Below are 14,751 nucleotides of genomic sequence, written 5' to 3' on the forward strand. Positions count from 1 at the left end.
AAAGGCACTCATAGCAGCAGCCCAGAGGTTTGCTCTTCCTTTGTATTTTCTTTTAAACTGGAGTTGAAAGCAACAGAGGAACTTCAGCAAAGGGACTTAACTGGGCCCAGGGCTGGGGCCGTGGGGCTGGACTTAGCTGGGGGAAGGGGCAGGAAACCTGGGCTTCCCCAGGGAGAAGTTTCTCCAGCTCCCTCTGAATGGAGGTCATCTTGGTCAGGGATCTTGATTCTCTTAATGGGGGCTTTGGAACCTTTGACTTTAAGCCTTTCTTACTAAGTGGGGCTTTATAAGCTTTCTCCTCTGGGGTGACTATAGGGTCAGGAGCCTGGGCTCAGGAAACAAGGGACTCCAAAAAGAAGACAGATTCACCGCAGACTGCAAGTGGCAGTGGATCTAGAAATAATAATAAAATAAAAGGATTGTAGAGAATCACAAGAGGTCTTGGAAATTATCCAGTCTAGCCTTCTGTCTTTGTTCTGTCATCTCAATCCTGTCTGAATCTTTTTGACCTCTGCTGGGATTTTTTTTTTTTTTGGCAGAGATGCTGGAATAATTCTCCGGTTCATTTGACAGATGAGGAAACGGAGGCAAACTAGGTTAAATGACTTGCCCAGAGTTACACAGCTAGTAAGTGTCTGAGGTTGACTTGAACTCATGAAGGTAAAGTTCTACCCAGAGCTCCACCCACCTTACTGCCCCAACCCTCCATTTTACAGATGAGGAAACTGAGGCACAGAGAGATTAAATGACTTGCAGACAATCATCAACATACTGTAGAAAAGCCAGGATTTGAAATCAGGTCATCAAACACCAATTTCAGCTCCCTTTCCATTATACTGTGATGCTATTATTTGCACAATCCTATAAAAAAGTCTCAACATCTCTGAGACTCTATTTCCTTATCTACAAAATGGGGATGATACTCCTTGCATTACCTACCTCATAGTGTTGTTTGTTATGAGAAAATGCTTTGTAAGCCTTAACTCATGAGAGAAATATGAGCTATTTTTCAGATCAGCAACAGAACATCTATTAACCATGCAAAGGTTCTGGGCCCTTAGCCAGCGGGAGTTCCCCAGGAGCACAGTACAAGGAATCTCTGGGGTCCAAGCCCACTATCCTCTGGCCAGGGTCTCCTGATTCCACTACAGCTCTTTGCAGCGTCTCATCATCAAACTCTGCATGTACATCTAGTATCTACTTCAGCTAAATCATCCTCTCTTCTGCATTCTCTTTAGCTCAACCTTCTGCACTCTGACAATAACTGTCTGTTGCAGGTCCCTGACTCAGCTCGGGGTTAAGGACTCTGGTATGTCCTGAGAAAATGGGACAGACAATTTGCACTTGATTGAAGGAAAACTAGGGCTAAAGGGAAAGATGTCCTTCTCTTCCTGCCTACCTTCTTCTCTTTCCCCAGGTAGGAAATCTGGCCCAGTATTTCAGACAGATCTGTTTAATTAGCAATTAGTAAATGATAAAAGAGGGCTCCATCTGACACTTGGGCTCAATGGAAGATGGATGGTTGGTTTGGGAAGAGGGAAGGCAAGTCTCTAGTGGCTCTGGAGAGAATCTTGGGTGAATTTGTGGACCAGGGCCATTCTAAAGGAGTTTGGGGAGGGAATTCTCAAAGTAATGGAAATAGTAAGTAATAGCAGACAGCAGAAAGGGAGTGTGGGGAGAGGAATTGGCAGGGACCAGATGCAAAGGAGGGGTGGTGTGGGAGGCACCTAGCCATTGTTGTCATTCAGTGAAACCAAAAGAAGAGAGCCTGGAGTGGGGTTGAAGGTATCCAAGGGGACTGGATCTGTAGGTGGTTTGCAGGGCTATAAGCTTCATGGTTTTTTCCAGGACCAGAAGGCAGAGCCTCCCTCCCTCCCCTGTCCTATTCCCAGCCCAGCCCCACTCACCAGCCTCCATGGCCAGCACAGTGATGTTGTGCCAGCCTGCTGTCTCTCGGTCCAGTCCCTTGCCTGTCACAATGGCACCAGTGTCAGCATCGATGTTGAAGATCTGCTCCAGATCTGAGTCACGGTCGATGGCGTACCTAGGGGCCCAGGAAGAGGCAGAACTGAATGGCTCTGGCCCTAGTAGACTCCACTCACCTGTGCTTCATACTATTCCAGCAAGCCCTCTCAGCTCTCATCAAGCTTACTTCATCTAAAATCTTGAGTCCCAACATGATTGAGGTTTCTGAACAACATTTTGTTGCCAAGAAGCAGCAGGATGTAGGAAAAGAAAAGTTAGAATTCCCAGGAACCTGGAATAAAATTCACGTTCTATCATGTGGTTCTATGGTTCTAAAAATCTGGTTCTATCATTTACTTGTGGATGAACCTTGAATAAGTCACTTAAACTCACAGAGCCTTAGTTTTCTCAGAAAAGGATTAATTCTCAATCTCCTTCTAGATGGATCTCCATCCAGACCCATTGTGAGTATCTTCAAGTGCTCTATTCCGATTTCTCTTCACTTCTTCCTCTATACTTCCCTTGGTGATCTCATCAACTCCCATGGATTCAATTACCATCTCTATGCCAGTGATTCTCATATTTACTTTCTAGCCCTCACTTCTCTTCTGATCTTTCTGATCTTTTGGTCCCTGCCAACTCCTCTCCCCACACTCCCTTTCTACTGTCTGCTATTACTTACTACTTCCATTACCTTGAGAATTCCTTCCCCAAACTCCCTTAGAATGGCCCTGATCCACAAATTTCCCTAAGGTTTTCTCCAGATCTTGCATCTTTAGCTGTCTATGGGACATTTCAAACTTGATGTTCTAAAGATATCGAACTCATCATGTTCAAAACTGAATTCATTAGCTCAGTCCTTGTGGATTCTACCTTATGCAACATTCCATATATGCCCCCTTCTCTACTCTGATCCTGTCACCATTCTGGTTCAGGCCCTCCTCACCTCATGCTTCTTCTCGTTGGCTTCCACTCCTGAACTGCCTCCCACTCTAGTCCATCCTTCATTCAGCTAGCATAGTGATCTTTCTAAAGTGCAGGTCTGACTATGTCATCCCTCAATTCACTAAACTCCAATACTCCCTATTCAGGATCAAATATAAGATCTTTTGTTTATATTTTAAAGCTTTTCAAAGTCTGCTTCCCTGATTCCCCCCCACCTCTCCAGTATTCTTACATCTTACTCCTCTCACATAGTGTACCATCCTGTAGCTCTGTTCTCTTTGCTGCTGCTCATATAAAGGGGCACTAGGCAGGACATACTGGATGGGACACTGGGCCTACATTTAAGAAAATCTGACATTTATTAGTTGTGTGATGCTGGATCTCTTTCTCTTTCTCTCTTAGTTTCCTCAACTGTATAATAAGGGTAATAATAGCACTCACTAGAGTAAGGTTGTTATGAGGATCAAATGAGATAATATTTGTAAATCATTAAGCATGGTGACTGGTATTTAGTAGGTGCTTAATAAATACTTATTCTTTTCCTCTTCTTCCCTTCCCTCTCACAAGATGAGTATCTTCTGATTCTGTGAAGCTAATCCCACTTTCTGCAAGAAGTCTTTCCCAGTCTACCTTAATCTTAGTGTTTGAAATTATCTGCTATTTATTATGTGTGTGTGTGTAATACACATCTTATTTGAACATAATTGTTTGCCTGTTGTTTCTCCCTCCTGATGTGTGATCCTTGAGGGCAGGGACTATTTTTGCCTTTTTTGTCCCCCCCCAGGTGCTTAACATAGCACTAACACATATTAGTGCTTAATAAAATATTTATTGTTGTCATATTATTATTTCATACATTTTGGAATTATGGTAAAAAAAATTACTAAAACCTTACTCTTAGGAATATACTCTGAGAAGATCAAAGATAAAAACAGGGATCCCATGTACACCAATATATTTATAATAGGACTTTTTGTAGTTAAAGTCCATTGATTGGGGAATGACTAAACAAATCACAAGATATGAATGTAATAGAATAAAGCTGTACCATACAAAGGATGGATAAGAAGAATTTAAGAAAAGCACAAGCAGACTAAGTTGAACTCATACAAAGCAAGAATGCAATATAATCAAATAACTACAACAAAGTCAATGGAAAAAATATTAACCAAAATCAAAATTTAATGGTGGGATAGTAGAATCAAGAATATCAATATGAAGAGGCTCCAGAACTGGATTTGTAATAAAATTGATGATTAAATTTTTACTCTTTTGTTTTTAAAAAATCCAAACTTTACTGGTAGGAACTAGCCTGACAAAGAGATAGGAAAATGAACTTCCCTCTGTTTTTTTTTTGCAGAGATGTATATATTTCTGCATATATTGTCAGACTCAGCTGTTGGGGTAGTTGGTTTTACTGAACTGCTTTTTTTCCTCTTTCTTTTTTATTCTTTGTAACCAGAGGTGACAGGGGAGATCAGACAGGGCTACATTTAGAAATAGAGATGATATAAAAACAAAAGATGTCACTAAACTTTTTTTAAAAATTATAATTGTATGAACAATCTCACAGGATTGCTGTGGGGGAATCCTGTTGTAAGCCTTAAGGCACTTAGAAATGTGAGCTCCATGAGCTTGGCCTAAAATAATCATATTTCTATTGCATTTGAAGGTTCACAAAATACTCACAGCAACCCCTGAAAGACTGTTAGGGAAATATGAGTATACCTCACATTATAGAGGAGGACACTGAGGCCCAGAAAAGTTATTCAATTATTCAGTTTTCGTGAAGTAGCACCAAATTGGCACCAAATTCAAAGCACTGACTACCATACCACACTACCTATCATTAAATAGTTAAATCCAGCAAATCACCAAATTATAGACATATGGAACTGGAAGGTAACTTGGAATACAGAATGGTAATTCTGGAAGATTCATAACCAAGCATTTGAGGAGCTAGAGCAGGGAGGATACCTAAAAAATAGCACATCATCTCTGGAAAGGACCTCAAAGATCATCTGGTATAACTCCTTTTTACAGAGTAGATTAGTGCTCAGAAAGAAGAAGGACAAACCCAAAGTAAACTGTTCTCTTTCCCCATCTGACCACCTAATTTCAGGAGAAAAAAAAAAACATTTTGATAAGGATGAAAGTGAACATCAAGATCTCAAATGCCTTCAACTATTTTCCATTTCCTCTTTATCCCCTGATGATCCTACATATCCTTCAACACTCAGTTACCATTCTCAGATTAATGACTGGAAGTATTTTGCCTCCTCCCTTTCATCAGAAAATTTTTTTGTTCCTCTCATATTTTAATTTATAATCAATTCAATTCAATTCATCAATATATATTTAAGTGTCTACTATGTGCAATGATGCATTGTGCCAGATTCTGGGGATAGAGATTTTTTTAGACATAATACCTGATCTCAAGGAGTTTATAGCATCACATAATTTGCATAATGAAACACAGAGTGTGATGGAAACTACAGATGGAAACTACAGACAAAGGGGACCTAAGAAAATGTGAGAAGGGAAGAATACTTTTAATGGGACAGGTTCAGGGGGAGGAAAGGGAAGACCATCAGGGTCAGAGTTAAGCCTGGAAGAGAAAGCTTCTAAAAAGCTAAGAGGTGGAAAGTTCACACTCCAGCTAGGGGAAAAGTTTGTGAATGAATAGAGGCAAGAGATGGGATATTCACTTTGAAGAATGGCTTCTAGTTCTATATGGCTAGAATGTAGCCAAAAGGACTCATGTAAAGTGCTAAAGACAGATTGCAAACATATTGTGGAGAGCTTTAAATGATAAACTCAGTATATTTTTTCTCCTATGAGCAATAAGGAATCACGGAAAGATTTTGATCAGGAGATTGAAATGGTCAGATATGGGACCTTTCCATCTTTGATGTCCTTGAGGAATATTTCTAGCAGTCGGACTATTTTCTTAGAATAATTTTTAAATTAGTGAAGTAGGGAATACTGAAATAAAGTGTCTTAGGAAGATGATTTTGGCAGCTGCCTGAAAGATGGATGGGGCTCAGAGGTTGAGGGGCACCTAAAAGCAGATCAGTTTTAAGATGATATTATAATGGCCCCAGGGAAAGGTGATGAAGGTGTCAACAAGTATAGGGGCACTGTGAGGGGGAGAAAAAGGTATGGATATGAGAGATACTGTGGAGATGGAATCAATAGGGCATGACAACTGACTAGATGTGAGGGATGGAGAGGGAAGAGTCAAAGATGATTCTGAGGTATTGAGCTGAGTGACTGACTGGGAAAATGGTGATGATATCAATTTAAATAGGGAAGTTAGGCAGAGAAGAAGGTTTATCAGGGATGATGATGCATTCTGAGCATGTAGAATTTGAGATGCCAGTGGAACATGCAAATAGGGTCTCTTCAACAAAGTAAGTGGCAAAATAAATGTCTGTTAAAGATATTTTTGAAAATTGAAAAAAATGTCTGTTGAAATAATAGAACCAACTCCTCCTTAAAAACAGGACTTACAAGAGAAGTCTGGATTTGTGAACTCATTGATCTTAGCATTAATTAATCAACATGCATTTGTCTAGTGATGGGGATATAAATACAACAGTGAAACAGTCCCTGCCCTCAAGAAACATGTATTCTATTGAAGGAAGAAACAAGATATGCATACCTAGATAGATACAAATAGTTACAAGTAGAATTGAGGGGAGAACCCAGCTGGAGAGGACAGAAAGCTGGGAGCTGGAGAGGAAAAGTCCCTCATGAGGTGCTTAAACCAAATCTTGAGGGAGACTAGGAAGTCTCAGAGGGAGGTTAAGGAAAAAGTGGGGGCAGCCCTGACCAAAAGGGGGCAGGAAACAGGGCTGAGTATGAGGTTGTAAAAAGGGCCGTTTGAGGGATCGCCCTGGATGTAAACAAGAGTAAGACATGTTATCGCTCCACCAACACTTCATGTTAGTCTCCTGCCTCTTTGTTCTAACAAGACTGCTAACACCTATTCCATAACTCTTCCTCCCTAATTATTACTTAACTAGTTGTTACTTTGAGCGAGACACTTATTCCACTTTTCTGGGACAGGTTTTCTCTGCAAAATGAGGCATTTGGCCTGGGTTCCTTCCAGTTCTAAAGCTGGGATCCCCTCCTTTCCCGGTGGCCTCCCACACTTCTAAAACTATTTGAGAAATGGCTGGAAATGTGCTTTTCTCAGGAGGGCTCCACACTTGGAAGGTCTTAAAGGATTTAGAAATATGGGGACTTAAGGCTCCCCTAGGTGGAAACGGGTGCGGCCAAAGGTTAACACATCCGGCCTAGCCTGAGCAACTCGTAATAAGGTGACCGAGGGCACGGGACGGAAGGGGAGCCAGGCCCTAGGCCTCCGGTTCATCACCCCCCCCCTCCAGCTCCCCTCCCTCCCGCTTTCTCCTCTCCCTTTCCTGTTTCCCTTTCTCCTCCTCCTCCTCTTCTTGCCATAGCACCGCAGCACTGGAGCACGGGGGCCAGGGGCCAGCTAGCAGACGGCCCCTCGGCAGGCTCCTCTCCCAAGGCTGCATCTCTCGGCCCTTCCCGCTCGGCAGCCTGGCCAGCGCCAGGATTTGTTCGTCTGAAGCTTTTCAATTGCCGCGTGAAAAAAGCCCTTTGTTCCGGCTCCTTGCCGGCTCCCGCCTGTCTTTGTGCGGCGGGGGCGGCGCGGGCCCGTGTCTAACACATGTCTCCGGCGGCCCGAACAAGGCGGAGGCTGCGCTCCCGCCAACGTCTTCCAAGAGCTGATAAAGCCTGGCCCCGAGCGTGGGGAGCCCCCCACCTCCACCCCCCAGCAGCTCGCGGCCCAGACAAAGGCGGGCGCCACGGGCCCAACAAGCAGTTTATTGTGTGGGTCCGGACAAAGAAGGCCCGGAAGGACGGGGGGGGGGGGGGGGGGGAGAAGTGGAAGAGGCGCGGAAGAGCGGGGAGTGGAGAGCCAGAGCCCCCGTCCAGCCGCCTCCACCCACCCCACCAGGCTTGGGGGCTGAAGCCCCTGCCCGATCTCCAGGGAGGCCAGCTGCATCAAAGAGGAGCCCAGCCAGTTATTATTTGAGACTGGCCCCAGCCCACTCAGCCCGGTCTGTGACAACCCACGTCCAGCCAGGCTGCTTAATTAGCACCATCCGACAGCCATGCAAAAGACGCTTCATTGAGCCTGCACAGAGGCGCTGGGCCGAACGCAGAGCTACTGACTGCAGAATCAGGAGTCCGAGCTCCTCTTTGCAACTTGACCCCGAACTGGCTGTGACTTTGGGGCAAGTCCCTATCCCACTCAGTTCTCCCCTCTGCAAATGAAGAGGGTGAAAGATGTTGGCCAGGGTAGCGATGGCTGATGCTTTCCCTGTATCTTGTCCCTGGCGAGATCCTGGAACATGAAAGGGAAACAAGCCTGGGTCTTTTCCCACAGCGAGTTACGCTGCATAGTCTGATAGGGAGGGAGAACAGGGATACCATTATAACAGCAAGCAGGATGTGGTAACTGCAGGACACAATCTGAATGATGGGAGATCAGATGAAGAGGAAATCACATTCTGGCCAGATCTACCAGCGCCAGTCTTCTGGGACGGAAAAAGGAGAAGGAAGAAATAATAAACTGGACTTATAGTCCTACTTTACTATCCTCTCTGCTTCTAAATCCTACTTATCTACCTCCTAGAATCAAAGAACCAGAAGGAACTTTGGAGACCAGTTGGAGTTCAATTTCTTCATTTTGCACATGAGGAAACTAAGTTCATAGGGGGAATAACTTGTTCATCTCAAGATGCTTGAATTTGATGTGCATGGGGCGGGTCTCAGGATTGATGCCATATCTGGATCCAGCTGTTTTAGGAAAGGCTAATTCAGTGGGGAAGAAATGGGGTGGGTAATTGGCCCCACTAGAGAAGTGCAAGTTAATAGTTTCTAGTGCATGCCTCTCAGCTGAGGATTGCCCTTCTGGGTGGTCTCCCTATCCTTGAAGATCATTTAGAGCTAGAAGGCATTTAAAAATACAGAAGGCAGATTTTCAAGGCTGAAAGGAATCTTGAAGAGCATTGTAGTCCAATCTTTAATTTTACAGAAAAGCAAAATGAGGCTGAACGAAGGGAAGAGTATTTACCTCTTTCCCCTCCCCTAATCTTGCTTTTTCCCTTCTCTTCTTTACATTTCCCCACTTCTATCTCTCCTTCTCTCTTTGCCCTCTTTCCCCCATCTTTCTCCTCCCCTTTACCGCTTTTATTTTTGTCTTCCTTTTTCTTATTCTCTGCTTCTTCAAGTTATCTTCTACTCTCCTTTTCTTAACCCCATCCTCTTCTCTTTTTATTTGCTCTCCTACTCCCTGCCTTTTCCTCCTCCCTACTTTCTTCCTTTTCCTCCTCTTGATTTCCTCCCTTCCACTTATATTCTCCTCCTTTCTCCTCTCCTCTCTGCCTATCTTTGTTTTCTTCCTCCCCTTCTTATTTTTATCTTTCTCCTCTTCCCTTAATTTCCCCTTTCTCTCTGTTCCCCCCTTTGATTCTCCTCTTTCTGTTCTTCATCCTCCACTTTCTTCCCAGTCTTCTCTCTTCCTCCATTTTCCTTTTTCCTCCTTCCTTTCTGTCTCCTTTCTTCTTTCTTCTGTTTCCTGTTTTTCCTTCTCATTGTCTCCCTTTTCTCCCTTTTCTTTCCTTCTTCTTTCCCTTTTCTCTTTCTTCATTGTTTCTTCTCCTTTCCACCCTCCACTTCATTCCCATTCTCTCTTCTTCTTATTTCCCTTTCTCCTCCTTTTCTCCTTTTCCCTTTTTTCTGCCTTCTTATTTTCTCCTCTTCTCCTCCCCCTTTGCCTCCCTTCCTCTTTCCCTATCCATACTCTTATCCATCGCTCATATTTTCCCTTTTCCTCTCATTCCTTTTATCCTTCCTTCTCTTCCTCTCTTCTCCCTCAATCCTTTGGCAGTCTTCTGCTTTTTCTGCCTCCTCAGTCTTCAGAGTCTGTTTATAGGAAAGGAGGAGGGAATCCCAGGGCTGGATGGTGACAGCCAGGTGTTCCCAAGGACTGCAATGTGGCTGCCAGAGGCACAGGTCACAATCATAGCTGCTGAGCCTAGGACTTCATGAGAGCCAGTGGTGTGTATGTGTGTGTGTGTGTGTGTGTGTGTGTGTGTGTGTGTGTGTGTGTGTGTGTGTGTGAGAGAGAGAGAGAGAGAGAGAGACAGAGACAGAGACAGAGACAGAGAGAGACAGACAGAGACAGACAGAGAGAGACAGACAGAGAGACAGAGAGAGAGACAGAGAGAGACAGAGAGAGAGACAGAGAGAGAGACAGAGAGAGAGAGAGAGAGAGAGAGAGAGAGAGAGAGAGAGAGAGAGAGAGAGAGAGAGAGGAAAAGATGGAGAGAGAGAATGTGAATGGCATATCTGAATGTGTGTGTGAATATGAATGGCATATTTGTGTATATGTGAATATGAATGGCATGTTTGTGTATATGTGTGAGAGAAAGAGAGAGGGGTGAAGAGGAGAGAAAGAGAGAAAAAGGAGAGAGAAAAGGAAAGAGAGAGAGAGGAGGAGGTGGAAGACAGAGACAGAAATAGACTAGAGAGACAGAGAAAAATCCAGAGAGAAATAGAGGAGGAAGGGAGAGAAAGAGAAAAGAGAGACAGACATACACAGAGAGGAAGAAGAGAACAGAATCAGAAAGACATACAGACACAGAGAGAAAGGAAGAGACACAGAGACAGAGAGACAGAAAGAGAGAATATGTCATTTGCATCTTCCCAGGTTAGGAGCTATAGTGAGAGGCTTCTCCTAAAAAATGGGGAGTTCATGTGTCCTCTCCCACTGAACCAGGTAGGTTCAAAAAAAGAGGAATTGAACATGAAGAAAGGTGAAGGTAATTGAGAACAAGCCTAGTGCCTGTGAGCAAAAAGAAAGGGCTCCCTTCCAAAGACAACCAGAGTGCCAGGGCCTATGGAGAACTCATTTTTGTGATGGCTTTCTATTTCCCGGGGCCCCATGAAGAGGGCTGTGTGTCTTTATGCTTGCCTATGACATAAAGCAATATAGTAGAAAGAGAGCTGACTTTGAAGTCAGGGGACCTGTGGTTGGATGCTACTCTGTTTCTTTGTACTTGTGTGGCCTTGGACGAGTCACTTCCACTCCTAGGACTGTTCCCTGAGGTTAGATGATCTTCAAAGTTTCCTTTGGATCTACATCCTATTTAGTTCAACAAATATATTTTAAGCAGTTACTTTATGAAAGGCACCAAGCTAGGCTCTAAGGTTGCATTTTTTTTTTAACAAATGATATAGTTTCTACACCCAAAGAGCTTACGCAGTATTCAGAAATCAAAAGTTCTGTAGTTCTATGATTAGTTTTGAGTCCCTGCTATCCACTGACTAATCCTGGGGCTAAGGGAAGTCCCTTTAATTCACTGGATCATTTCCTTTTATTTAAATGGGACTCAGAGTGACAACTTTCTTTTTTCAGACAAGGAAACTGAGATCCAGAGACTTGAAGGCTTTCCTAAAATCTGGGGCTATCCCAAAGTAGAATGGACTGCCTTGTGAAGTAATGAGTTCTCTTCATCAGGGAAGGTTTTCAAGTAGATATTAGATTGATTACCTTCTGGAGGTGACACAAGGGGTTGGGCTTCCACTTCTGAGATGGTGATTTAGGAATGGACCTCAGGGGTCAGTGCCTGTCCTCCCTGTCTCCCCCCCCCCTCAGGGCTCCAGGGAGCATCAAATGAGTTAATGTCTATAAAGTGTTTTATAAACAGCAGAAGTGCTGAATGTGAGCTATGATAAGGAATATATGAGTAAATAGGTACAGCCAGGTAAGCAGGTGTGTAGGCATGATTGCTGACTATCTATTTCCAGCTTAAGCTGAGTTCTTTACTTCCCAGATATATATAGGCTCTTATTCCTGGAAAGGGAGAGGGAAACATATATAAGGTGTTCTTTTAGATCCACCCAACCCTGCACAAGCAGGTGCGCCCATCTGTGCATACCCACCCAGTCCTGCGTCACCACAGGCAAGTATCTCCTGGAGATGCCAAATGGGTTTGTGACCATCCAGACATCATGGAACATGAGGACAACTAGATGGACACATATTATAAGTGTGCAAGTGCAAGTCTTGCACATAAGTCTAGACACAACACTAGGAGCTGGGACTCCTCTTTAGGGAGGGACCAGGTCTGTGATTGACAGATATAGAAACTCCTTCTAAACTTAACAGTCTTACAGAGAGTTGTGTGGAGCACTCACTGAGACAGTAAGTGACTTACCCAGGATCACACAGTCATTAAGTGTCATAGGCAAGATCTGAATCCAAGTTTTTCCAGTTTTTTGGAGGCTGACTCTCTCTGTCACCATACTGCCTTCCTATTCCTCATTTTGCAAGTAGAGGAACTAGGTGCAGAGAAGAGAGAGGGGAGGTAGATTTTCCGGTGAGTTAATGTCAGAGCAGAAACAGAATATGTTTATGGACAGGTGACTGAGTAACTGGTGTTAGTACACAGGGATGCCTGCCTGCAGATGCCTTCAGTAAACACCATTTTAGCTTTCTCTTTCCCATGTTTACTTTATAATGTGTGTGGGTGTGTTGTGTTTGTGTGTAGCAGAGGGATCATTCCTTAGGTCCCCTTTCCCTGCTTGCTTCTCGACTCCTTTACCCGACCTTAAAACTCCCCCATCAGAGGAATCTCATTCCTCTGTCCTGGAGCCTATTCGGAGGTCAGCCTGGCAGGTGGGGGCACATCCCTCCAAGTGCATGCTTCTTCCTGTCCTACAGATTTGGCTCCCTTTCTTAGGCTTCCAAGCCAGCAGAGGGGGCCTGGGTTGCAGCAAAGAAACCCACTGCAGAGAACAGTTGTTTGACAAATCAGCTTTTCAATTCCCCCTCTCATTCTTGGAGTGACTCAGTCCAGTTTGCAGTCCCTCCCAGCTGCTTTTCTATGCCCAGGGTAATCATAGCTGTGGGAAGGGGGTTCTCCAGAGAAAAGAAGAAAAACAAGAGGGGAGGGACTTTGGTTAAATGAGCTGGTCTCCACCACCCCCTTTCCTGGTTCTCTCTCTCTCTCTCTCTCTCTCTCTCTCTCTCTCTCTCTCTCTCTCTCTCTCTCTCTCTGTCTCTCTCTCTCTCTCTCTCTCTCTCTCTCTCTCTCTCTCTCTCTCTCTCTCTGTGTGTCTCTCTCTCTCTCTTTCTCTCTCTCTCTCTCTCCCTCTCTGTCTCTCTCTTTCTCTCTCTCTCTGTCTCTCTCTCTCTCTCTCCCTCCCTCTCCCTCCTTCCCTCTCTCCCTCCCTCTCTTTCTCATACACACACACACACACACACACACACATACACACACATACACACACACTTCCACCCTTCTCTATCCTCAAGTATGGACATTCCTCTGTGCTTAGAAGTTGACTATTTCCTTCTCACTGCTTACTTATTCCATCCTGCTATCCCTGGAGCCCCACCTAAATCCACAGTTCATCATCCAGGGATGTCTCACTCTGTTTCCAGGTGGGTGGCCATGTGTAATGATGCCTTTGCTGTCCCTCAAGCAAGAGGACTCCACACATTATCTTAGTTTCCTTGGGCCTGGCTAAATCACTATTTGATCTCAGGTTGCTTTCCTACTTGAAATCTCAGTTTCTTTTTTATGCAGTAAAATTTTATTTTACATTTTTGGAAGAATGAGTGCCTAGTTTAATTTTTGAAACTCCACAAAGTGGGTCTCAGTTTCTGCAAAATGAATTTAGACAAAAATGATCTGAGTTTCTTTCTAACTATATAATACTGTACAAGGCAGCTGGGTCTCTCAGTAGATAGAACACTAGATCTAGTTAGGAAGACTGGAGTTCAGAGCTCCCTAAATAACTTACCAGCTGTTACCCTGGACAAACCTTTTAACCTATCTGCCTCAATTTCTTCAGCTATAAAATAATAGCACCTCTATTCTAGAGTTGTTGTGAGGATAAAATGTGATATTTATAAAGTGTTTTGAAAACCTTGAAGTGATACATAAATGCTAGCTATTATTATTATTTTATGTCCTTAGGTCCCTTTCAGTGCTGGTATCTCTTGTTCTATGTTCTAAGGTCATAAGATCATTTATCAAGGATTTCAAGCTATGAAGGGCCATGGAAACTCTCCAGGACATCGCTTTCTTTTATAGGTGAGTTCACTGAAGTCCAGAAAGGCCAAGAACCTATGATGGGATTTGTTCAAAATTGCATGGTATGAAATTGTTATTATAGTTTTTAAGGAAGTGAGCTGGGATTTGATTCTGGCTCCAAATCTTGCTCTTTTAAGTGTGTATATCAAGCTGCCTTTCTCGTCAGTGTTCAGTGTTCTAAGATTTTTCCAGCTCTGACATCCTATGTGCAATGTCACATATGTCGCTCTGTCAGCAATCTTGATTCGAAAGCTCTGATGCTACAGGAAGTTTTGGTATGAACAGTATGTTTAGGTTGCAGCAAATAGGATTATGTGATCATATACAAGGTATTGTATTGTTGCTGGTCCATTCAGCCTCTAGATGAAACTGGAATTAGAACATATGTATGAAATTAAGTTGGGGAAAAAACTGGGTCAGAACAAAGTTTCCCCAATCCTCCAATCAGTGATTTGGTCACTTTGGCTCTGAATGTTCACAGCTAACAAAGCATATGCCTGCAAAGTAGGATAGATCAAGAAAGGCTGGTGAGTAAGAATGCAGACTGGTAGATTGCAGATGTTTTTGCAAGACTGCCCTAGTCCCCCGAAGGGGTCTGTATGTCCATCTAAGTCATTATTTCCTGTGTAAAACCTTTTCTTGATTCATTGTCCAAAAAGTAAGGAGCTCCCAAGTCTGGGATTTAAAGCCCTTCATT

At 43.7% G+C, this 14,751-nt stretch overlaps 1 protein-coding gene across 1 annotated transcript in view; it reads right to left on the minus strand.

The window, feature by feature from the left end:
* The window catches only part of CDH22 (cadherin 22), a 138,452-nt gene that overhangs the window by 22,039 nt on the left and 101,662 nt on the right, over window positions 1-14,751 (minus strand). The window contains exon 8 of the mRNA XM_074293581.1: window positions 1,908-2,044. Within this exon, the coding sequence (XP_074149682.1) occupies window positions 1,908-2,044 (137 nt within the window). The remainder of the gene's footprint in view (window positions 1-1,907; window positions 2,045-14,751) is intronic.

The sequence above is a fragment of the Sminthopsis crassicaudata genome, chromosome 2 (genome assembly GCF_048593235.1).
Source record: "Sminthopsis crassicaudata isolate SCR6 chromosome 2, ASM4859323v1, whole genome shotgun sequence".
NCBI classification, from domain to species: Eukaryota; Metazoa; Chordata; class Mammalia; order Dasyuromorphia; family Dasyuridae; genus Sminthopsis; species Sminthopsis crassicaudata.